Consider the following 23,378-nt stretch of genomic DNA (forward strand, 5'->3'; position numbering starts at 1 on the left):
AAGAATTGCAAGAAGTCGACATCTGTCTCCTTTGTATGAAGCGCCTTCGTTCTCAATATCTCGTAGCTTCTGGAGATGGTAGTTGGTAGAAAGCCAACGGAAGCGAGTGAACATTGCTTGCGCAGTGCGATGTCCTTTTGAAGTGTCCCTGTAGTAGGATAAGGCTTTCTCAACATCTTCTTTGCTGACCCATCTGTCCCCGAATCGGAAGGTTTGGTTCGGAGAAACATCATCACTATCTAACGCCTGGAAAACACATAGTGAAGATGATAATTAATTGAAAATTCATATTAACTTACATCAAACTCTGGTGCTTCCCAATCAACATCTTCTTCTATCTCGACCACATCCTCTTCTTCGATATCCATTGATCCATTTTCGGCTTCCAGAATGACACCAGCTAATCTATTGGCAAACATCGCTTCTTTTCGTGATATTTCTGGATTTGCAGGAATGTCCCCATATCCCTCGAATTTCTTCAGCAGAAGATGGAGAACATTGACAACGTGAAAGTCCATGAGAATAGTAGGAAAAAATTGAAAAAAAAGCAAGAATAATGATAACAAATAAGAGAAATCTGGCTTAAATACCCAAAAAAATCGCGGTTCGACAGCGAAAATTGCTTTTTCGTGTATTTTCATTGATCAAAAACGGAGGATCAAACATAATTTTTCCCGAAGTATCAAAAATAGATAAAATCTGTTACCAGAAAAAAGAAAATCCAAAAAAGAAAAAAGAAAAAAAACTATAGCGTCCATAGGAACCGAACCCAGACCTCTTGCACCCCAACCGAACCTCTTACCCACTCGACCATCCAACCGTTGAAAAACGTTGATTATCAGGGGAGTGAAGAAAGTAGTTCCCCCTCACCTCCCATTCGAACGATTTGTATGGTTAAGAATGGAGGTCAGAGCTTGAACTTTGAGCTCATTTTTCTCAATTCCTAGAAGCGTTCTGCAAAATTGGAAAACAGTTTTGGAAGTTTCAGAGCTCAAGCTTTCCAACCATATAGGTCTCGACCCCTAACTCCATCTCGACTCGGGATCCTTCCCTAGTGAGAATTGACCCAACCGCCGCCATCAGACAACTGCTGAGAAGGAACGACATTTCAGCAAAAATAATTGGAGAAAGTCTGATAATCTCGAAGTGTAGACAAGTCACCCCGGATGTGATACACTATGGACGGAAAGTCAACTCAACATGCTACAACCTGATACCGGTAACAGTCAAAGGAAAACTATGGTTCCAACTACCCGCTACCACAGTTCCTAGCAAGACCAAATGGGAAGCTACAGGAACAATTCATTTTGCCGGCACCAGAGACATTCCACACCAATTTGGACGAAGAAACCGGAGTCTCTACAGGAACAGACAGAGAAATGCAGAACATCAACGACGAAAACTCCAAGAAATTGAGAAAAAGATTGATAACCGAAGGAATCCTGAAAGATACAATTGATAAAGTGAAAGAAACCACTGCTGCAGCTGGAAAATCAGCCAAGAATTTGTACAAGTCAACAATGGATTCAATGAAGGAAGGAGTAAAAGATGTCGTATTCTCTGTACTGATGCTCGTCGCATGGATCGTCATCCCACTTGCAGTGATCGCACTAGCCCTGTTCATACTGTATGGATATTGCAAATATAGAGCATACAGGAGCGCCGGAAGAGTAGCAAAGAAATCAGCGAAGAAAGCAACAGAAGCTCTGGTCGAATATGCACACCACCATCTAATCAACAATGTCCAAATGCAAGATGTAAACCACTTCCGACCAATGACTCGGACATATGAAGAAGAATACCCAATACATGCAATCAATTCAGTGCAGATGAAGAATTCGACGGCGAGATTGCCAATCATTGATGTCGAGATTGATGGACGAAAATTGGAAGCACTGTGGGACACCGGAGCAGCCGCCAGCTATATCCGAATCTCTTCAACAAAGCACGCCATCTTCAACGATTGCGAACCAGAAGGAACTGCTGCAAATGGCTCTCTAATCCAGTTTATCGGAGAATGCATCAGCACAGTGAAAATCGGAGACTGTCTCATCTTGCATACATTCTTCGTGTCACAAGACACAGACTGTCCCACTTCTGTTTTGCTTGGAACCGATGTAATGGAGAAGATAAATAAATTGGGTCACGACGTCAGACTCAACTTATTCAAGAAAGAACTGATCATCGGAAATTGCCGTATCAATATCAACGAAGAGAAGAGAGAAGAACAATTCGAAACTGAAAGCACGCCGAGCACTCAGGAAGAAAAGAAGATGAATGAAGAAAAAGACAGAACCGAAGGAATCAAGATCAAGGAAGAAGGGGAAGAACGAGTCGAAGATATTGAAATCATGCTGAGCACTCAGGAAGAAAAGAAGAGCATCGAGGAAAAACAAGAAGACAGCACTGGAAGAAAAGAAGAAAGTGAAGAACGGCAACAACAAGCAAGCAAAGAAAAGCATGCGAAGGAGAAAAACCCAGAAGCATCATTCACAAACCGTCTAGATCAAGCACCGGGACGGTGCATACTTCGAGGGGGTGGGATGTCATGGTGTGACCAGACGGAAGATCCAAAGATCACACATGTCCTCACGGATGAGTCACTTGAAGAGCCAGAGAACACAAAAGAGAAGGGCAAGATCCCCGCTCAGCACCAGGTGTCATCAGAAGAGAAAGAGAGTGCGCAGAGAAACAGATAAGAGCGGGAGCCGAGACGCCAGTCGGGCACGGGGCGCCGATCATGAGAGGTGATCGAGAGAACACCTCCTCGGTCACCCTCCTTTTATTCTATTATCCTTTCTGTAACACTAATATCCTTTTATTATATCTATTGCATTTTAGCTACTCTCTTATGTATTCGTTTTATGTAAATCTTACTAACACTGTTTCTAAATAAAGTCAATCATCGTTAACCTGTGTTCTGTTATGAATATGTATATGAAGCCGGCGCCTAGACCCCACCAGAGGTCTAGGCCCTGGTCCCCACAGACTGGAAGACAGATACCAACAGGGTAGATGTAACAATTATGACATTTGGGAATTTTCGAAGATTTTCGAAAATTTTCGAAATTCTGTAACTTTCTTAATTTTTAACATCTTTAAATTATTTTTTCCTCAAAATACTTTAAATTATTTAAACTTGCTGTAAAAATATGAAATGCCATATAATGTCAAGAAAGTACAATATTATATTATAGGGAGTTTGCTGTATTACAAGCGAAATATATTTTTTTCGAAAACTAGGCATGATTATACTTTTCTGAAAGCTCTCCCCCCGTTGATTCCAAAAATCTTAATTTCCAACCATATTTCCTCCAAAACACTCAAAAATCCCCCCCAACCTGTATCTCAGTGGTATTTGGCATACGAATCAACATGTTCGCCACCGTCTGTCGTGGCGGGAGCACTCCATTCCGACGATCCACAAAATAGGAGAAATTGTCGGTGGTCTCCACTTTGAACGCAATCGGATAGTCGCCATGATTGATTAGAGTGATTTTTCGCGACTCTGGCGGACGTGTCGGCTGGAAGATTTTGACTTTTGATGGGAAATTCATCAAAAAAGTATTTCTGAGGGAATATGAGTTAAAATTAGGTGGACATTCGAATTCTGCGTCAAAAACTATCCTTGGGCGTAATTTTGAGCAATTTTGAGCGATTTCAAATTTTCAGTGGTGGCCGAGTGGTTAAGGTAGACAAGGTAGACTGATAATCAAACGACCAAGGTTCGAAGCCCACCCACAGCAATCTTTTTGGTTTTTTCTATTCTATACTAATTTCAACCCGCTTAATCTATTCAGCAACTTTCGGACTCTCAAAAATCACTCTAAACCCCATTAAATCGTGTTTTTTCGAAATTGAAGAATTTCGATTTTTGATGATGTGGATTGACTGACGTTGAATATGTCCTTTAGGACAAAGATAAATCAAAAACCCGAATTCATCGTCTAAAACTACCCTTAGGGCCGTTTTTACGAGATTTTGCGCAATTTTTGAGTGATTTCAAATTTTCAGTGGTGGCCGAGAGGTTAAGGTAGACAAGGTAGACTGATAATCAAACGATCAAGGTTCGAACCCCACCCGCAGCAATCTTTTTTGTTTTTCATTATTCTATACTAATTTCAACCCGCTGAACCCAAAAAACCACTTCCGGACTCTCAAAAACCACTCAAAATCCATCAAACCCATGGTTTTTTCTTTAATCTGAAAAAGATCGATTATGATGTGGATTGACGGATGCTGAATATGTCCTTTAGGACAAAAATACGTCAAAAAATCGAATTCATCGTCAAAAATTACCTCTGGGGGCGTTTTTGCAATATTTTTGCGTGATTTTTGAGCGATTTAAATTTTCAGCGGTGCCCGAGTGGTTAAGGTAGACAAGGTAGACTGGTAATCAAACGACCAGGGTTCGAACCCCACGCACAGCAATCTTTTTTATTTTTCATTATTCTATACTAATTCGACCATTCCAAACTTATTAAACCACCTCTCAACTCTCAAAAACCACTCTAAATCCTTCAAAACCATATTTTTACCTTTCTCGAGAATCCCAAATAATTATAATTAACGGAAACGTTGATTTGCGGCTCAATTAACACCAAATCCGGATTGATTTCACACCACAAATACGAGTCATTCGACATGAAGTACGGCGCCGATTTCTCCTCCTCACGACTTTGTTTCTTCGGTTGCACACTTTCTTCGGTGGTTTTTAGAGTTTTTGAGGGAACGGACATTTTTTTGGGAAATTTTGAAATAAAATTTAAATTTGGCGGGGAAAAAAAAGGAAAAAATTTGAAAATTGAGTGGCAGGGGGGGGTCACGCGGGGGAATTCAAATAATTTTCAAAAATTGAACACCTCTTTTCTAAATTTATAATATAGTTTACAAAAAAGTTCAGAAGTTTAAAGAAAATTTTTCGAAAACAAAAAGCACAAATAATTTGGGAAATTTTTAAGGGAGAAGAGGCGAAAAATGGGTTATATATATATAGAATGAATGAAGGAATAAATAAATACGAAAATGCGCCGAAAGGTGCGCCAGTCAGAGGGTTAAAATGTAAGAGGATCAATTCAAAAGTTTAAAATAAAAGTGGAATTATCATGAAAATGAAATAATTAAAATTGACGGTTATGGTATTTGTCGACGTCGTAGTAGGAGGTGACGACGGTGCGATTGGCGAATTTGCGTCCGGTGAGCGCCGCCTGCGCACGTTGACAATCGGATGTGGTGGCGAACTCGACGAACACCTGGAAAATTGGATTTAGGGAACGGATAATGGTCCAGAAACTACAAAAAACATTGAATTTCTGTCTGAAATCGCTCAAAATCGGATAAAAATCATCGAATTTCAGTCTGAAATCGCCTAAAATCGGCTAAAATCATCGAATTTTAGTCTGAAATCGCCTAAAATGGGCTGAAAATCATCGAATTTTAGTCTGAAATTGCTTAAAATTGCCTAAAAATTGTCGAAAACCGATCTGAGTCGATTTTTCTTCAATTTTCAGCCGATTTTAAGAGATTTCAGACTAAATTTCGACGATTTTCAGCAGATTTTAAGCGATTTCAGACTAAAATTTAACTATTTTTAGCCGATTTTAAACTATTCAGACTAAAATTCGATGATTTTTAGCCGATTTCAAGCAATTTCAGACTGAAATTCGATGATTTTTAGCCGATTTTGAGCGATTTCAGACTAAAATTTGCTATTTCCTCACCTTTCCAACACCTGGCACCGGCTGTTCATCATACGGTCTGGGTATCTCCAGAGAGCGGACAATTCCATACTTCGAGCACTCCTCTCGTACATCCTCCAGAATCTCCTCATAGTCTTCGTCGCTTCTCAACTCATCTTCAGTCACCATATTCATCAGACACAAGATCTCCGTCGCACGTCCGGCTCCTTGAGACAAATCGATACCGGCGATTGCGGAGGCGGAGTTTGGAAGATGAGTGTTGTGACGAGTTTGATTGGCACAAGCGAGTTGAACGACGAGTTGTTTGTCGCCGAGTTGCATTCCGTTCAGTCCTGCGATCGCCTGAAAATTGAGAGTTGGACTGGCGTGCCGTTGGCGCGTTTTGATAGTTTTTTCGAGCAAAAATTGTTTATTTTTAGCTTAAAATCGTAATTTTTAGCCATTTTCAGCCCGAAAAGCTCAAGAACTTGGGCTTTGTCTGAAATAACTGGCGTGTCGTAGGCGAGTTTCAAAAGATTTTGAGCCCAAATCGCATATTTGAGCTATTTTCAGCCCAAAAGCAATGAGACCGCTGGCGTGTCGTGGGCGCGTTTGATACTCGAAAAAATGTTCAAAAAAGACTGCTTTATGCTTCAAAGCATCATTTTTAAGCAATTTCCATCAAAAATAATGAAAAATGGCCAAATTTCCATCATTTTCAGCTCAAAAACCGCCGTTTTTCGGCAGTTTTCTCTCCGATACTCACCTGATCAGTAAGAGTTGGATCCAAGTACTCGGCGAACGCGTATCCTTTGCTATTTCCCTGCGAGTCCATATTCAACGAGAACGCCTTCAGCGGTCCGAATGAGCAGAGCAGCTCTTTCACCTGAAAAATCGATATGAGTTTATTCTGGAATTTCAGCGAAATTGAGTCCTAAATGGTAATCAACCTCTAATTTTCAGCCACAAAGACATAGAACTGTGTGTGGAGGACCTAAATGACCTAAATTCTGCCCAAAAATCTGGAAAACCTTGTAAAAATGACCACAGAAAATCATAAAATCTGTAATTTTCTCTGTAAAAAAGTGTCTGAAATGTCTGAAATAACAGGCGTCGTGTGTGTGTATTCATCCACAGGGAGAGAGGGCAGCGGGAGCGCTGAAACACTCGGAATTAGATGGGAATCGGGGGGTTTTAGGGCTAAAAATCTGTTTTTACACCATTTTACACCAAAAATCGGATTTTTAAACCGATTTGTGCATAGAAAACCAGTTTTTTGGTCCTAAAAACTTGTTTTTATTCAGTTTCAGACTACAAACTCTAATTTTTAAACCGATTTTTGCCTAAAAAACCCATTTTTCTGCATATTTTGCTCTTTTTTCAACTTTTCTAGGCTATAATCCATAGATTATTCGAGTTTTTACCTCTAGTTTCAGTCACTTTGAGTTTCAGATACCTACTCTGAAACTATGAGATTTTCAGCTTTAAGGACTAAAAATATGACGTTTTAAGCATATTTTCAGCAAAAATCCGCATTTTTTGCCTCTAAACTCCTGATTTTCAGCTCAAAAACTTGAAAAAGTTCTATTTGGAGTCAAAAATCAACATTTTTGCTATCTCAAGCCTCTAAATCTCAAAGTGTCAGCTCATAAACTGAAAAAAGTGATTTGGAGCCAAAAATTTGCATTTTTAGCTATCTGGAGCAATCTCAAGCCTCTGAATCTCTAATTTTCAGCTCAAAAACTAGAAAATGCCCTATTTGGAGTCGAAAATTCGCATTTTTGCTATCTGAAGCGATCTTTGCCGATCTCAAACAATTTTAAGCGATCTTAGACCTCTAAAAACTCTAAATTTCGGCTAAAAATCTCCATTTTTCTGAAAATTTTCCATCTAATCACCTGATCCTCGGTCAAATAATTCGGAAGTCCACCAATGAAAATCTTATTGGGCGAGTCGACAACAATCGACGAGACGGGCATTCTCGCGTTCATATCGAACGTATTCTGCGAAGGCTGATAGTCTCGGGGACGTCTAACTTTCAACTGTTGTCCCATGAAATTGATTCCATCAAAAGCCATTCCGGCGGTCGTTTCGTCTATCGATCTGAACTCGATGAACGCGAAATTCTTGTCCAAATTAATTTGACACAAGAGAATCGGGTTGCCGGGCGCCTGTGCGAGACCACAAAGATGCATTTGTTGATTGAAGAAATCCAACATCGCCTCCTCATTACACCCAAATGGAATGTTTCCAACGTAGAGACGTCTCGATTGACACGTGACGGACGGTCCGACGACGGGCACCGCCGATTGGACACTGCCACGTGGAACCGCTCCGGACGCTTGCATATTCTTGTATTCCATCGGAGTGATGTTCTCGAAGCCGTTTGGTGGCACATCCCAGAATCGGTATTTCTTTGGCTCGCGGGGCTTCTGGGGCTCCGGATCACGACGACGGTCGTCATCGCGTGGTGCACGGCGATCGTCACGGGCGCCGCCACGATCTCTGGAGCGATCACGACGACGATCGCGGGAGCGAGAGCGGTCGCGACGGTCACGGTCACGGCTGAAAAAAATGAGAAAATTGGAAGAAATTCGTTGATTTTAGGGGAAAATTGGGGGAAATTATGGAAATTTTGGTGGAAAAACTCGTCAAAGGTGCGTCAGGTAGGTGAAATCGTGGCATTTGGCTCAAACACTCCGAATATCGGACTAAAACGCGTCAAAGGCACGCCAGAGAGGTGAATTTGTGGAAAAACGCGTCAAAGGTGCGCCAGGTGGTAAAAATCGGGGAATATTTTGAAATTTGGCCCAAAAACTTCGGCTTTTTAGAGTTTCTGACCAAAAATCCAGTCAGAATTGCTGAGAAAGTCAAAAATACACAATAAATTGTGTTTTTCGAGGAATTTTGTAGTCCTTAAGCTAAAAAACGCGATTTCGGAGCCAAAATTTGAGTTTCTGACTACAAATCGTTGCCAGATGGAGTCAGAAGCGCTTTCGATTGAAAATCGGCCGAAAACTGGCATTTTATCCTAATTTTGGCTGAAAATAAGCTATTTTGGGTCAAAAATTGAGATTTTTACCGAATTTTCGACTAAAAAACCTGAAAAAACGCGTTCTCCACCGAATTTCCACACAAACCGCGCGGAAGTCCGTGAAACTTACGATCGAGATCGCTTCCTATCCCTATCCCCTCCTCGATCACGACTTCTGGATCTCTTCCTCTTCTTCCTATCCTCATCGTCGCCGGATCCTCCACCTCCACGTGTCGGTGGCACCGCCGGTGCTTCTCCATTTCCATTCAAATCCTTCACATCGATACTCGCCGGCACCTCCTCAACGAGACCATCAAGACCGTCTCGTTGAGCAACGTCCAGGAATTGTCGTTCAATTTCTTCGAGCGTTCCCTGTTGCTCCATCTGAAAAAGTAGGGGTAGAAAAGAGATAAGAGATCTGAAAAATCTGAGAGAAAGGCTGAAAATAGGCTGAAAATCGCTGAAACGATGCTGAAAATTTGAGAGAAATGCAAAAAGAGAATCGAGTACGGAAAATCAATAATTTGGCAATATTCATAAGGCACGGGTGGGGTAAAATTGATAAAAGGGGCGATTTGTACAGTCTAGCGGGGATAAAAGGGTAAAAATGGGGTGAAAACAGGTAAAATACACTCAAAAATGACAATTTTTAGCCAAAATCAATAAAAAATCGATTAACAACCGCACAACGCGCCGCCAGATGTGTCCGTTGGCTGTCCGAGACGGAATGTCGGCCGGTCGTTATCCCAGAGGTCCGGTGTTTGAATAATCTTCTCGATGAGCTCCTCGAATGTACACTGAACGCCCTCTCGGGTCTTCGCACTCGCCTCGATGAACAGCGTTCGGTGACGTTTCGCGAATTTTAGACCTTCCTCGCGGGATACCACTCGATTCGGCTGGAAAATTGTGAAATTAAGGATTTCGAGGGGTGGGAATGTGAATTTTCGATCATAATAGTGGAAAATTCATAGGAAAAGTTATTTTTGAGGTTGAAAAGTGCTCAAAATCAAAATTTCAACCATAGAAATCACTCAAATTGCTCGAAACTGAGATAAAATAGCGATTTTTATGATTCTGGAGGTAAAAAACTAAAAAAAAAACCGAGATCCCAGAGTCTGGAAACGCGTCCAAGACACGCCAGACGATGAAAATTGAGGAATTTTCAGCTTTTAAGCTCAAAAATGGTGGAAAATTGAGCATGGAACACCGACAACTCATTCTTGGAAGCCGCGTCCAAGGCGCGCCTGACAGTGGAAATTAGTGCTTTCTGTCTCAAAATTGTTCGTTTTCGACCGAATTTTCAGGTCTTCAGCTTAAAAACGATCGTTATACACGATTTTTCCAATGAAATCTCCTGTTTCGCTTGGAAAATTCTCTAAAATCTATCTCAAAGCGCTTCCTTACCATATCAATCTTATTAGCGACCATCATCTTAATAATATTATCATTTGTGCAGTACGTGTCGACTTCCGTCATCCAATGATTCAATTTCTCGAACGAACTCCGACTCGTCACATCGTAAACACAAATAACGCCCTGTGCGCCACGATAATAGCTGGGAGTGAGAGTACGGAAGCGTTCCTGACCAGCGGTGTCCCAAATGGCGAGTTTCACACGATTCCCGTCGATCGCCATCGAGGTTACACGGAAATCGACGCCTATAGTGGCAGCTTGCTCAGGATCGAAGACGTCGTCGACGAATCGGAGCATTAGACTGAAAATTGTGAGGTTTATGGGGGGAAAATTGGTGCAAATCACGAAAATTCGACTAAAGTCGGTCGGAAATGCTTAGAAATGCCAATTTAAAGGAATTTTAAGCAATTTTCACTATACTCACCTCGATTTCCCTACGCCACTCTCCCCGATAATGAGGATTTTGAGGGTTGTCAGCGGGCTTGAAGTGTCGTCGCTCATCTGGAAAAGGGAGTGAATTTGAATGCTTACTGGGAGAGAAATTGTAGAAAAATAGCGAAATTTTGAGAAAAAATGACGAAATTTTAAGAAAAAGGGGCGAAAATTTGAGAAAAGGGGACGAAAACAGCGATTTTTACCAAATGCGAATGAATTTAGTATGAAAATGAGCTGAGAATCTCGTTTTTAACCCCAAAATCAAGGTTAACAGTGCAGCATAATGAAAAATCCAACTGAAAATCGACTTTTGTACTATTTTAGGGTTTTCTGGATGGATTTTCGAGATTTTTGATGAATTTAGTATAAAAATCAGCTGAAAATCTTGTTTTTAACAGCAAAATATAGCTTAAAAGTGCAGAAATACGAAAAATGCAAATGAAAATCGGAATATCGATTTTCGCACTATTTTAAGGGATTCTTGGAGAATTTTCAACATTTTTGATTAATTTAGCATAAAAATTAGCAGAAAATTTCATTTTGAGAGATAAAACTAACGAAAAAAGACCTGAAATATGGAAAATCAACAAAAAAAAGAAAAAAAAATCACTCTCTCAGAAATCCAATTTCCAAGCTTTCTAGCAAGTTCTGTCAACATTTTTCACTGATTATACCTCAAAAATAACTTATTTTTTCAATTTCAGACATCAAAAATCACGGAAAACACGAAAAATCAGCAGAAAATCATGTGAAATGACGTCAGAAGGCACGAGGCGCTGTTTCGAAATATGCGCGGTGGAGCGCGCTTGCATTGTTGGCAATTTGCCAACATTGAGGCGTGGCGAGACCCGACGGCGGGAAAGTTTACCGCGTTTGAATGGAATATTTTTATTTTTATTTGTTTTTGCCTATTTTTTCTTGTTTTTCGCGGATTTTTTTTGATTTTTCCTCAAAATTTCTGATTTTTTCTTGAAATTTTCATATTTTCCAGCCCAAAAAATGGATATGGACGACGAATTCGAGAGAACCAAGCGAGAAATGCAGGCGATCATCGACGAGGTGAGCAACACCAAAATCCAGTCGTTCCGACGCGACACGACGGATTCTCCGAGTCTCGTACAGCTTGTAACAGAGGTTTTCGATAAAATGGAGAAGGATTATGACACTGTCAAAAACAATTTGGACGTTGTCGTCAAAGAGCGCGAAAATTTGGAAAAAAGTGAGGATTTTTATAAAATTTTCTTGGAAAATATCGATTTTTCTTTCAGAAAACACGAAAATCAGCAAGGAAATCGATAGAGAAGAGGGTGATCTGAATCTTCTCGAAGAGACAAGAAACGAGCTGAAAAAGCTGACCGAGCTGCTTAAATCCTAAATTTTTCACTGATTTTTATCAATTTTTTTCCATTTTTCCCGTTTTTCTTCAATATTTCATGTATAAATCCTTCCAATCTTTATCCTCCACTAATTTCCGCTGTTTTTGTCACTTCCAGGCATGCTATTTCTCAATTTTCAGCCTATTTCAGCCTGTTTCCTACCAAATCTCTTCAGGAAATGACCGATTCCACGATAGTGGACACGTCGGACGTCGGATCCGCGCAAATTCGTGCGTCGAAGAGCGATTTGTCCATTGCGCACTCGTCTCCAGGGCTCGATTCGAATGCGACGACGTCGACAGCGGTAATAGTGGATTTTGGACCATTTTCAAGCGAAAAATGGAGATTTTTGTCGAAAAAATGGTGAAAAACAAGCATTTTAAAGCTTTGAAACTGAAAATTCTGTCAAAAACGGAGAATTTTGACTCAGAAAACACTGATTTCCGTGGTCTGGCGCACCTTGGGCGCATTATCCATTTTTGGTATTTCCAGGCTAAAACAACCGATTTTTCAGCGTTTTTAGGATCTGATGCTGAAAATTACATCAAAAATGATAAGTTATGAGTCAGAAACAAGCAAATTTTCGCAATTTTCATCGACTGGCGCGCCTTTGCCGCGTTCCTAGCGTAAAATGTTTGATTTTAAACCATTTTAAGCGAAAAATAGAGATTCTTATTGAAAAAATTGTGAGAAACAAGCAATTTTAGGCTCTGAAACTAAAAATTCCGTCAAAAACGAAGAATTTTGAGTCAGAAAGCACAAAGTTCCATTGTCTGGCGCGCCTTGAGCTCGTTATCCATTGCTCGTGTTTCTAGCCTAAAATAACCGATATTTCAGCATTTTTCGATTCTGAAATCTGAAAATTCCATAAAAACCTGCAAATTTTTGCAATTTCTATCAACTGGCGCGCGTTTGCCGCGTTTTTCAAAAAAAAAAAAAGAGATTGTAGCGTTTCTAGCGTAAAATGGCCGGTTTTAACCCGATTTTCCCACCTAAAAGTGTTGAAAACCGCCTAAAATCCCACATTTCAGTGCATCAACGATGGCCAACCACTGCGTCGTGATCTCAGCTCGGATCTGTTGTGTCCGCTGTGCGATCAGCTCTTCTATCGGGTAAGAAGGTTGTTTCTAAGCGAAAATTCGTTTTTTCGGCAATTTTTAGCAAAAAAATCGTGAAAAATCAGCAATTTTCAGCTAAAATGATGGAAAAATCGGGAATTTTTATGCGTTTTTGACCGATTTACACAATTTTAAGTCATTTTTTAAAACCTTTTTTCGATCGTTTTGGGTCAAATTTCAGCGATTTTCCCCTGTTTTCTCTCAAATTTTCAAATTTTCAGCCCGTAATGGTGACATGTGGACACTCGTACTGCGAATCGTGCATCGAACGATACACCCGGAATACACGGATCTGTGTGATTTGTAAACACGATGTCGGACCGCTGGAGGCGATGATTCGCAGTATTACACTTGATAATGTACTTGATTTTTCGTGTTTTTTTATGATTTTAAGAATTTTTTTCTCATTTTTAGCAGACCAACACGAAAAAAAAAGTTGGTCTGCGCACAGTTTTTCAGGAAAATTTGCAGAAAATCGCGAAATTACAGAGAAAATGTTTTCAAAATGAGTTTTTTCATTGAAAATAGTTTGAAAACCCCTGAAAATTGAGGTTTTTGATGGAAAATTGCAGAAAAAATTATGTCTGGCGTGCCTAGGGCGCGTTTTTCCGCGGAGAAATAGTTTTCGGTGAGAAAAGTCGAAAATCGTCAATTTTTGACATTTTCAAGCTGGAAAAAGAGGAGAACGACAGATTTTTTGAGAGGTCCAGGACAGTTTTCATGGCATCTGGCGCACTTGTGACGCGTTTTGGTTGAAAATTCCGCTTTGGACTGAAAATTGCCGATAAAAATGACATTTTCTACGTTTTTTGCGATTTCTGAGACGTTTTTACTCTGTTAAATCATGATTTGGCCAAGTTTTCCTTCAAATTAGAGTTTTCTGAGGGAAATCTTTCAAAATCCCGATTTTCTGTCAAAAACCAATTTCTCAGACGCTCTTTTATCCAATTTTTAATGGAAAAATTCACTTTTCCCCCGATTTTCCCATTTTCAGATGGTCCGAAAGCTGAAAAACGAGGATCACATCGAAACGACGACGTCCTACGAGGATTCGTTCATTTCTGAGGAAAAAGTACGGGTTTGAAGCATTTTTCGTTCAAAAACGCGTCAAAAGCACACCAGATCGCTCGGAAATCAGATTCTGCTTCTGGAGGCAGGAAATCGGATTTCTGGCGCACCTTTGACGCGTTTTTCTGTGCAGAAAATCAAATTTCTGGCTTCTGGCGCACCTTTGACGCGCTTCTCTGTGCAAAAATTCGAACTTATAGCTTCTGGCGCACATTTGGCGCGCTTTTCTGTGCAGAAATTCGCTTTTTGAAGCTTCTGGCGCTCTTTTTCAGCGTTTTCTGACAAAATTTTCGAATTTTCAGATTCAAAAAGACTCAACTCAGTCACCACCAACACAACTAATAGCCGCTCCACGACTGATTCGTAGCTCAATGCTCCAGAAGCGACGACTCTCGTTCTCGGTCGCCGCACCGATCATTTGTTCGAGGTAATTCGGCGAAAAATCGTGTAAAATTGAAATTTTCAGCTAGAAAATGATGGAAAATCGTGATTTTTGAGTGAAAATTGACTGGAAACCGCGAAAATTGCATTCCTGGCGTACCTTTGGCGCGTTTTTCGCGGAAAATTAGTTTCAAGCTTAAAAATTCTGTAAAATTGAGCTAAAAATCTAAAAATTTCAGCTCAAAAACTATCTTTATGTTCGTAAGAAAGTGTCGAATTGTTGTCTGGCGTGTCTGTGACGCGATATTTGAGCTAAGCATCTTTATTTCAGCTGAAAAATCGGGAAATTTCCAAATAATTTATTGAGTATCATCCATCACAATTGCTTTGTTTGAGATAAAGCCAATTAATAAATAATTAGTTAGTAATAATTATCAAATCCTAAATTAGGATTCCTAATCACCCATATCGATTACTGGGTCCCTCTCCATCACTCTCTTCTGTATAAGATGGATCCCTTTCCTTTTGGGTTTCACAAGCTTTCGCTTCTTAATCGGCACTCCATTTTTATCTTTTTCCACTTCGACCGCGGCGGACCGCCCGTTGACCGCCGCCGGCCGCTCATCAATTTCATCTGAATCCTCAAAATTGGCATCTTCAGGTTCAGACGATGACTCTTTGTACGTCGACGGTGACGGTTTCCGGAGTCCCAACTTAATCATTCGCTTTTTTTCCGCTCTTTCCAATTTTTTCCTCCATTCGATCTCTCGATTCCTCTCCTTATACTCTTCCAACGCGTATTTACACTGAGTTTCTATTCTTTGAAAGAACGCGGCCTCCTGAAACACAACTTCTTCCTTCTGTCGTTTGGTTCTAGAATCCGCTGACTTTGCATATCGTATCGATTGGAAGACGAGCTGATTCTGGGCGGTGAGCATCTCCTCAAAGTATCGATCGGTTTCACGGTCACTTCGACGCAATGGAAGGTATCGTTCCATATTGTAACAGTTTTGCACTTCTTGCACCTCGGCGATTGTGTAGATTCGGTGGACTTGGCGTGCCATTTGCGCTGGAAATTCCAGAATTTGGAATTGGAGGGGAAAGAGTACGGTAATTGACGGAAAACGACGGTTCAGATCGGAAGATTCACAGAAACGCGTCAAAGGCGCGCCATACGGATGGTTTTTTTAAAAAGGAAATTCAATTGATTTTTAGACGAAAATTCGATAGTTTTAAGCATTCAATTTTCCAGAAAATAGACTGAAAATAGACTGAAAATTGAGTTTTTCCATCGAAAATAATGTGAAAACCCCTGAAAACTGAAGATTTTTGATGAAAAATTGCAGAAAAATGATGTCTGGCGTGCCTAGGGCGCGTTTTCCGCGGAGAAATAGTTTTCGGTGAGAAAAGTCGAAAAACATCAATTTTTGACATTTTCAAGCTGAAAAAAGAGGAGAACGGCAGATTTTTCGCTATCTGAAGCATCCAAGACAATTTTTCTCATTTTTTGAGAGATCCGGGACATTTTTCAGCTGAAACTTGAATTTTCAGTCTATTTTCAGAAAAATTAAATGCCTAAAAGTACATTGCTACAGTAATGATCAGAAAAACTAAATAGATCATCAGTAGACCAGGAAAACATGTCAAAAATCGCATTTTTCTAATGAAAAGCGCCTAAACACTTGATTTTTTTCACAAAAAACTCGAAAATACCGTTTTATTATTCGAAAAATGTGATTTTCCATGAATTTTATAGAAATCTAGACAAATTTTCGATTGAAGTTTGATTTTTCAGGTTATTTTCAGCCTTCTACAGTACCACCTCCAATAAATCAAACTTTTACTCAAAAAGCGTTTACTCAAATAGCACTGAAAAATCTCGAATTTTCAGTAAAAAAATGTGATTTTCGAGCTTAAAAAATGTGATTTTTGACATATTTTCCCCATAAAAACCCCAAAATTTTCAGTCCAATCAATCCGCGTCAAAGGCACGCCAGACAACCGAAAAATGTAAAAACTAGTTACATACGCTGAAAATTGTCATTTCTCAACTGAAAAACGCGTCAAAGACACGCCAGACAACACAGAAACAGCCTTCTACAGTACTACCTCCAATATATCAAATTTCCAGCCTTCACCACTAAATCCATGCTAAAAACCACATTTCTCTCTAAAAAATCTCATTTTTCCTATTAAAATCTTCTGAAAATCTCATTTTCTCCATGAAAAACTAGAAAAAAGTTCAAAAAAGGTGCGAAAAATCAACAAAAAAAAACAAAAAAAGCGCGGGAGGGCGCATTCAAATGGCGCGCAACCGCCGCCTTCTCGTCGTTATTCTGTCTGTCTGTCTGTGACTTTCTGCGTCTCCACATAATGTATTCACTCTCTTACTCTCTACCTATCTGCGTCTCTTTCTACACTACATGTGTAGAAAATTATTATATATACTATGTAGACGATAGACGAGGCCATGAGAGCAGAAACGATTAAATGAATCTGCAGAAAAAGAGAAAACGCGGCAAAGGCGAGCCAAACATTTAAAAATAGCAAAAATGTCATTTTTTCACTTAAAACCGCTGAAAATTCGGATTTTCCAACTGAAAAATGCGACAAAGGCACGCCAGACAACATAATTACTCAAAAGTACTGAAAAATCTCGAATTTTCAGTCAAAAAATGGGATTTTTAACATATTTTCCCCATAAAAATCCCAAAATTTTCAATCAATCCGCGTCAATGGCGCGCCAGACAACCGAAAAATGTAAAAACTTGTTCATACGCTGAAAATTGTGATTTTCCAACGGAAAAAAAACGCGTTAAAGGCACTCCAGATAACACAGAAACCGAAAAATGTAAAAGTTTGAATTTTTGACGGAAAAAAAGTCTGAAAATATCGATTTTTCATCTTAAAAACGCGTCAAAGGCACGCCAGACATTTGAAAATAGCAAGAATGACATATTCCTCGCTTAAAAACTATGAAAATTCTGGTTTTTCAGTCAAAAATTGGATTTACTAGCTCAAAAATACAATTTTAGCCATTTTTTTTTCGTAAAAATTCAAACATTTTCAGTTAAAAACGCGTCAAAGTCACGCCAAGCAACACTAAAACTGAAAATATAATATTTTTGACTGTCAGGTCGAAAAGCGTCGAAAAAACTCTATTTTTGCAAACTTTCTGTGAAAACGCGTCAAAGGCACGCCAGACATTTGAAAATAGCCAAAAAATACAATTTTTAACACATTTTTCCACATAAAAATCTCGAAATTCCAAAATTTTGCAGCCCAATCAACCCACACCGTCGTCGTCCACTTCCACCGAGTGCTCGCCCCACGAAGAGCTCTCTGAAAATCCCTCCAGACGCATCGAACTTCTTCCAATCGACGTCGTCCCCAGAATCCAACACATCCGGTGGGGATTACTGTAGACGTCAACGTCACGACGATTCGATAATCGCCGGCGCCGCGTCGTTACAATTCAGAAGGAACGGATTCGGACGACGTTCCGAGAGATTCACATCGTCAACGTCTTCTGGGATTCAGATGATGATGATGGAGATGAGCGATTTGGAAGAGGAGATTGAGGAGAACTCGTCCATGATTCTGAAGCTGACGTCTTCTAAGAAAAAGGATTCAGATGACGCTGACGGGACTCAGAAATTGAAGAGAAATTCGTTTTTTAGAAGATCTCTAAACGCGTTTCGATCGAAAACCGGCGTCCGAGGTGTCAGAGGAACGAAAATTTCAGATATTTCAACGATTCCTGAGGATTCAGAAGCGCTGTTAGGGGATTCTGAAGGCGAGGAGCCGGAGGACTCCAAAAATGCCAAAAAATCCAACATGAAATCCATTTGGCGTCGTCTTTTTTTGTCGAAAAAGTCGGAAAAATCGGAAAAATCTTCCCAGAAATCCGAAAAATGCGAAGCTCCGCCCATCCAACTGCTCCGTCACGAGCTCCTCAAAGACGAGACAAGTTTCTCGACGACATTTATTCGACTCGAGAATCAACACGACGATCCGAGATACGAGGAACATGTGAAAAACTCGGCGCATTTCGCATTCGGATACTATATGGGAATTGGGAGGAAATTTGAACGAGTTGCTGGTGGATCGGAGATTACTCTCGTCGTTTTTGGACATGCGATGGCGGGAAAAACGACTTTTGTTAGTTTTTGAGTCGAAAAATGTGTTTGTTGACCATTTTTATGTTGAATAACTCTGAAATTCGAGCAGAAAAGACTCAAAAGCGCCAAAGGAGCGCCAGATAAGCATTTTCCGTGAAAAATCGCTGTAAATAACGTTTTTAGGCCATTTTTAAGTTGCAAAACGCTGATATTCCCTGAAAAAGCGCCAAAGGCACGACAGTTGTGAAGAAAAAGCTGGAAACTCGTGAAAATGACGGTTTTTTTGACCATTTTTACGTCGAAAACCAATGGGAGAAGACCTGAAAGCGCCAAACGAGCACCAGCTATTCATCTAGACGCTGTAATTTCAGTAGTATGCGCCGAAGGAACGCCAGACAAAAAATATTTTGAAAAAACTGAAAAAATCACTGTTTTTTAACCATTTTTGTGGTTAAAAACGCTGAAATTTTGGTGACATGGCTGGGTTTGTTAGTGGTTTTCAAATCTGGAGCGCCTGAGACGCGTTTTTTGCGTAAAAATGGCAAAAAAATGCTCAAAATTTCCCCGAATCTGGCGCTCCTTTCGGCGCGCTCAGTTTTCTATCAAATAATGTCAAATTTGAATCCATTTTCCACTCATTTCCAGCTATATCGTTTCTCTATTCCAGGTCCGCTCGATTCGTCAACTCTTTCTCGTCGGCACCGACCGTATTCGTGTCATTCCGCTCGCCGAACGCTATCGTCTCGCCGGAATCGGAATGATGCCGTATCCAGTTGGCGATAATCGACTGCCACACGTCGTCTCGCTGGTAAGCCTTAACAACGCGTCCAAAGCGCGCCAGATTACCTTAAAATGACTTTTTTAACGCTTCAAGTTCCGGATTTTTCGCATTTGAGACAAAAAACGCGTCTCAGGCACCCCAGATTTAGGTTCTTGACAATTTTGGCTCAAAAACGCGTCCAAGGCGCCCCAGATTTTGGACTTTTACGTTTTTTTGGCTAAAAAACGCGTTTAAGCCACCCAAATTTAGGATTTTTGACTTTTTGAAGACGAAAAACGCGTCCAAGGCGCCCCAGATTTTGGACTTTTACGTTTTTTTGGCTAAAAACGCGTTTAAGCCACCCAAATTTAGGATTTTTGACTTTTTGAAGACGAAAAACGCGTCCAAGGCGCCCCAGATTTTGGTATCGCTGGTAAGCCTAAACCACGCCCCCTTCCAGGTCATCAACAACGACGACGTCGAGTACGTGCTGGATATCATCGATCCGGAATATGATGTGAGTAGCTCCGCCCACTTTTACTCTAAACCACGCCCCCTATTCCAGAACTCAAACCTGCCACAAGCCTATATGGACGCATGCGACGCCGCCTACCTTCTTATCGACACACGAAACAGCGCTAGTCATCTGTCGACCCGCCAGATTCTTCGAAATATGAAGAGTGCGAGACATGTGAGTACGCGTCAAAGGAGCGCCAGATTCGGGGAAAATTGAGGATTTTTAGCCATTTCTAACTGAAAAATGCGTCCCAGGCGCCACAGATTTTCGATTTTTAAAAATTTTAAACGAAAAACACGTCCCAGGCGCCCCAAATTTGAGATTTTCAGTTTAGGATGAAAAAAAGCGTACCAGGCGCCCCAGACACTCAAAAATGCAAATTTTCCAGACGCAATGCGAGATATTGATGAATATTCCGTCGGAATCGTGCGGTCAGCCACGTGTCGTCTCATCAGACGATATGGAAATCATCATGTTGAAGAAATCGGCACCGATTCGAGAGTTGTGTGTGAATGAGTTGGATAAGAGTGGTGTTGAGCAGGTGAATGGCTCAAAAATTGTATTTTTTCGCGTTTTTGGGCTCAAAAACGCGTCCAAGGCGCCCCAGATTCCCTTAAAAATGACATTTTTCGCCGTTTTCGGCTCAAAACCGCGTCCAAGGCACCTCAGATTTCGGCCTTTTGACATTTTTCGCTCAAAAACGCGTCCGAGGCACCCCAGTTTTTGGATTTTTGACATTTATAGACGAAAAATGAGTCTCGGGCGCCCCAGCTTTTGTATTTTTGACATTTTTCGCTCAAAAACGCGTCCAAGGCGCCCCAGTTTTTTGGATTTTCGACACGTTTAGGCTCTGAAACGCGTCCACGACGCACCAGATTTTGAATTTCTGACATTTTTCGCTCAATCACGCTATAGCGCCCCAGATTTTTGATTTTTGACATTTGTTAAACGTAAAACGCGTCCAAGGCGCCCCAGATCCCCACTTTTTCTCGAAAATCCTCTCATTTCCAGATGCTTCTCTCAATGTGTGAACGCGTTTCGACCGCCCGTAAATCCACAATTCCCATCACGTCATCCGCCACGTCATCACCAACGATAACTCAAGTCTAGAAGCCACGCCCCCTTTCTCTAAGCTCCGCCCCCTCGCTTTAATTTTATTATTCGAACTATTTCAAGGGAATATTTCAGTTTTTATATATTCTATTTATTGATCTCTACTATTTCGTCTTCTCTTTTTATTGATTTGTTTTGTTTTTGTTTTATTATTAGAATTGTCTTAAGCCCCGCCCCTCCCCCATTTCTTGCCTTTGTAAATGTTCACCGCAATTTCATTTCCCATCACTAAATCGGTCTTCAATTCAATTTTTTAATGTGAAAAATGAGAATTTTTGGTTTAAAATTGGCTTTTTCTTCCTTTTTTATCTTTGAATGCCGTGTTTTTACCGGATTTTGATATTTTTTCGCTGAAAATACCTAATTTGAACTAAAAATCGGTGAGGCGCTCCTCCGAGAGGAGTACACGGCACACGGCCTGGCAATCGCGACACGCGGTCGAACTTTTTGAACGTTGAGTACTCAGTGTACGCAGCGAAATGTGTCTGTAAATTTCCGTGGTATTGTCATTGGTGTTTGCAGAGTTGCGTACCGTAACCCGGGAAAAAATAATTTTTTATCAGCCAAATGCGATTTTCTATCAAACGTTTCTCAAAAATACGATCAGTGGCTTTTGATTTCTTTTTTCCATGTTATTGATATTGACTTGTTACATCTTCTGGAAAACGTTCAGAAAGAAGATGTTTCTCGTTTTTGAGATATATTAGAAAATGTCAATTTTTCAGCCAAATTTGATGTTCTATCAAAAATTTCTCAAAAAAACGATCGGTGGCTTTTGGTTTCTTTTTTCTACAATAATGAGAATGACTTGTTCCATCTTCTGGTAAACGTTTAGAAAGGTGGTGTTTCACGTTTTTGAGATATATTAGAAAATGTCATTTTCTCAGTCAAATTTGCGATTTTCTGTCAAAAGTTTCTCGAAAACAAGATCGGTAACCCCCGAATTTTTTTTTCTCAAAAGAATCAGAGTGACTTGTTTCAACTTTTGTTAAACCTAGAGAAAATTGCTAGTATTCGTTTTCGAGATATATGAAAAAATAATAATCTCTAAGCCAACAGTGACTTATGTTCAAAAGTTTCTCAAAAATACGCACGGAAACCCCCGATTTTTTTCTTCTTAAAAGATAGATAATTACCTGTTACAGAATCTGTTAAACGTTCAGAAAATTGCTAGTATTCGTTTTCGAGATATATGAAAATGTATCGTTTTTTCACTCATTTTCAAGAAAGTTTTGACCGTCTCTTAAAGAAAAGAAAAGCGCGAAAGGAGCTTGTTTTCTGGTATCACCACTATATATTCATCTATCATTCCGAAATGTTTCCAACTAACGAGATTTTCATCTGGGCATGTTCAAATCAAAATACTAGCCCTCTGTAACTAATTTCCTTATATCGATTTTGTCGGCGGTGGAATGAATTGTTTGAAGTTCTATTGCAAAAAATACACCTAAATAAAGGTATTCTTTATTATTTACAAAAAAAAACAAAGAAATTATAGCAAAATGCCTGAAAATCGAAGATACTTATTCACGTAATGTATTAAATAATTGAAATGGCCGAGTTGGAGTTTTCTAGGCCATAGGTCTGTGCGGCCGCGCCGTGGGCACAGGGTCTCGGGATGAGTAGTGAAATCGAACGCGCTCCACTAGACATTGGCGGCAAATTAAATTTTTTTCAATTCGACTTGAAGCATTACGTTTTGATACGCAGCTTAATCGACCACTTTCTGAGCCGATTTATGTCCGTTTTTCCGCATTTTTGGCCAGTTTTTCGACTGTCTCGCATCTTTTCAAGATCAATTCTATAAATAAATAAAAATTTATTTTGAATTTCGCGCTAAAATTTTAGCTGATTTCAGCGAAGCGCGTTTATTTTCACTATTTATCCCGAGAACCTGTGTTCAGCTAAAAAAACGAATTTCATTGTCAAATTTTAACTTGCGCGTTTTTGAACCGTGGCCGAACTGCGCGGCCGAGTTTCCGACAATCGTGTAGTCCTCGTGGACAATTGTCTTTATTTAATTTTTTTCTAAAATATCGAGCGAACTGGAATAGGACTCATTTCGCTTCATTTCGCTCAATTTTTATAACAACGTGGACCAGTTAAATTAGAAAATATAGATTTTTATATAAAATAATGTATAAAATTTCGCAAAAATGAGAACTTATTGATCGTGACTGAAATTTGTTTAACTTTGTTTCAATAATTTAGTTTTTTTTAATATAAAATCAAAAATTGAATTAAAATGTTAAAAATTTACAAAAAAACAACTGAAATTTCGCTTTTCCATTGAAAAAAAACATTATTTCTTTCGATTCTACTTCAATATATGATTAATATCTCAATTTCCGTCATTTTTAATTT

General features: G+C 39.9%; 8 protein-coding genes across 8 annotated transcripts; 4 read left to right on the forward strand and 4 right to left on the reverse strand.

Annotated features, from left to right (window-relative positions):
• Nucleotides 1-1,249: 1,249 nt before the first annotated feature.
• GCK72_011738 (uncharacterized protein) lies at nt 1,250-4,739 on the reverse strand (the record flags this gene model as incomplete). The annotated part of the gene is made up of 3 exons (XM_053728649.1): nt 1,250-1,921; nt 3,342-3,524; nt 4,539-4,739. 3 exons carry the CDS (start codon nt 4,737-4,739, stop codon nt 1,250-1,252), a joined length of 1,056 nt encoding a protein of 351 aa, XP_053588226.1.
• A 381-nt stretch (nt 4,740-5,120) lies between these two features.
• Nucleotides 5,121-9,096, reverse strand: GCK72_011739 (uncharacterized protein; the record flags this gene model as incomplete). Its single annotated transcript, XM_003100828.2, has 5 exons — nt 5,121-5,252; nt 5,721-6,041; nt 6,445-6,564; nt 7,577-8,243; nt 8,843-9,096. 5 exons carry the CDS (start codon nt 9,094-9,096, stop codon nt 5,121-5,123), a joined length of 1,494 nt encoding a protein of 497 aa, XP_003100876.2.
• Nucleotides 9,097-9,386: 290 nt separating this feature from the next.
• On the reverse strand, nt 9,387-10,626 carry GCK72_011740 (uncharacterized protein; the record flags this gene model as incomplete). The annotated part of the gene is made up of 3 exons (XM_003100823.2): nt 9,387-9,608; nt 10,117-10,426; nt 10,550-10,626. The coding sequence occupies 3 exons, from the start codon at nt 10,624-10,626 to the stop codon at nt 9,387-9,389; spliced, it is 609 nt and encodes a 202-aa protein (XP_003100871.1).
• GCK72_011741 (uncharacterized protein) lies at nt 10,057-10,425 on the forward strand (the record flags this gene model as incomplete). The annotated part of the gene is made up of 1 exon (XM_053728650.1): nt 10,057-10,425. The coding sequence occupies one exon, from the start codon at nt 10,057-10,059 to the stop codon at nt 10,423-10,425; it is 369 nt and encodes a 122-aa protein (XP_053588227.1).
• A 933-nt stretch (nt 10,627-11,559) lies between the features above and the next one.
• GCK72_011742 (uncharacterized protein) lies at nt 11,560-11,935 on the forward strand (the record flags this gene model as incomplete). The annotated part of the gene is made up of 2 exons (XM_003100777.2): nt 11,560-11,779; nt 11,829-11,935. 2 exons carry the CDS (start codon nt 11,560-11,562, stop codon nt 11,933-11,935), a joined length of 327 nt encoding a protein of 108 aa, XP_003100825.2.
• Nucleotides 11,936-12,114: 179 nt separating this feature from the next.
• Nucleotides 12,115-14,553, forward strand: GCK72_011743 (uncharacterized protein; the record flags this gene model as incomplete). Its single annotated transcript, XM_003100764.2, has 5 exons — nt 12,115-12,240; nt 12,968-13,048; nt 13,276-13,413; nt 14,049-14,126; nt 14,425-14,553. The coding sequence occupies 5 exons, from the start codon at nt 12,115-12,117 to the stop codon at nt 14,551-14,553; spliced, it is 552 nt and encodes a 183-aa protein (XP_003100812.2).
• A 405-nt stretch (nt 14,554-14,958) lies between these two features.
• On the reverse strand, nt 14,959-15,567 carry GCK72_011744 (uncharacterized protein; the record flags this gene model as incomplete). The annotated part of the gene is made up of 1 exon (XM_003100802.2): nt 14,959-15,567. One exon carries the CDS (start codon nt 15,565-15,567, stop codon nt 14,959-14,961), a length of 609 nt encoding a protein of 202 aa, XP_003100850.2.
• Nucleotides 15,483-21,011, forward strand: GCK72_011745 (uncharacterized protein; the record flags this gene model as incomplete). Its single annotated transcript, XM_053728651.1, has 7 exons — nt 15,483-15,613; nt 17,785-18,664; nt 19,292-19,432; nt 19,845-19,901; nt 19,950-20,075; nt 20,290-20,442; nt 20,913-21,011. 7 exons carry the CDS (start codon nt 15,483-15,485, stop codon nt 21,009-21,011), a joined length of 1,587 nt encoding a protein of 528 aa, XP_053588228.1.
• Between the last annotated feature and the right edge of the window lie 2,367 nt (nt 21,012-23,378).

Source organism: Caenorhabditis remanei, chromosome III, assembly GCF_010183535.1.
Source record: "Caenorhabditis remanei strain PX506 chromosome III, whole genome shotgun sequence".
NCBI lineage: Eukaryota > Metazoa > Nematoda > Chromadorea > Rhabditida > Rhabditidae > Caenorhabditis > Caenorhabditis remanei.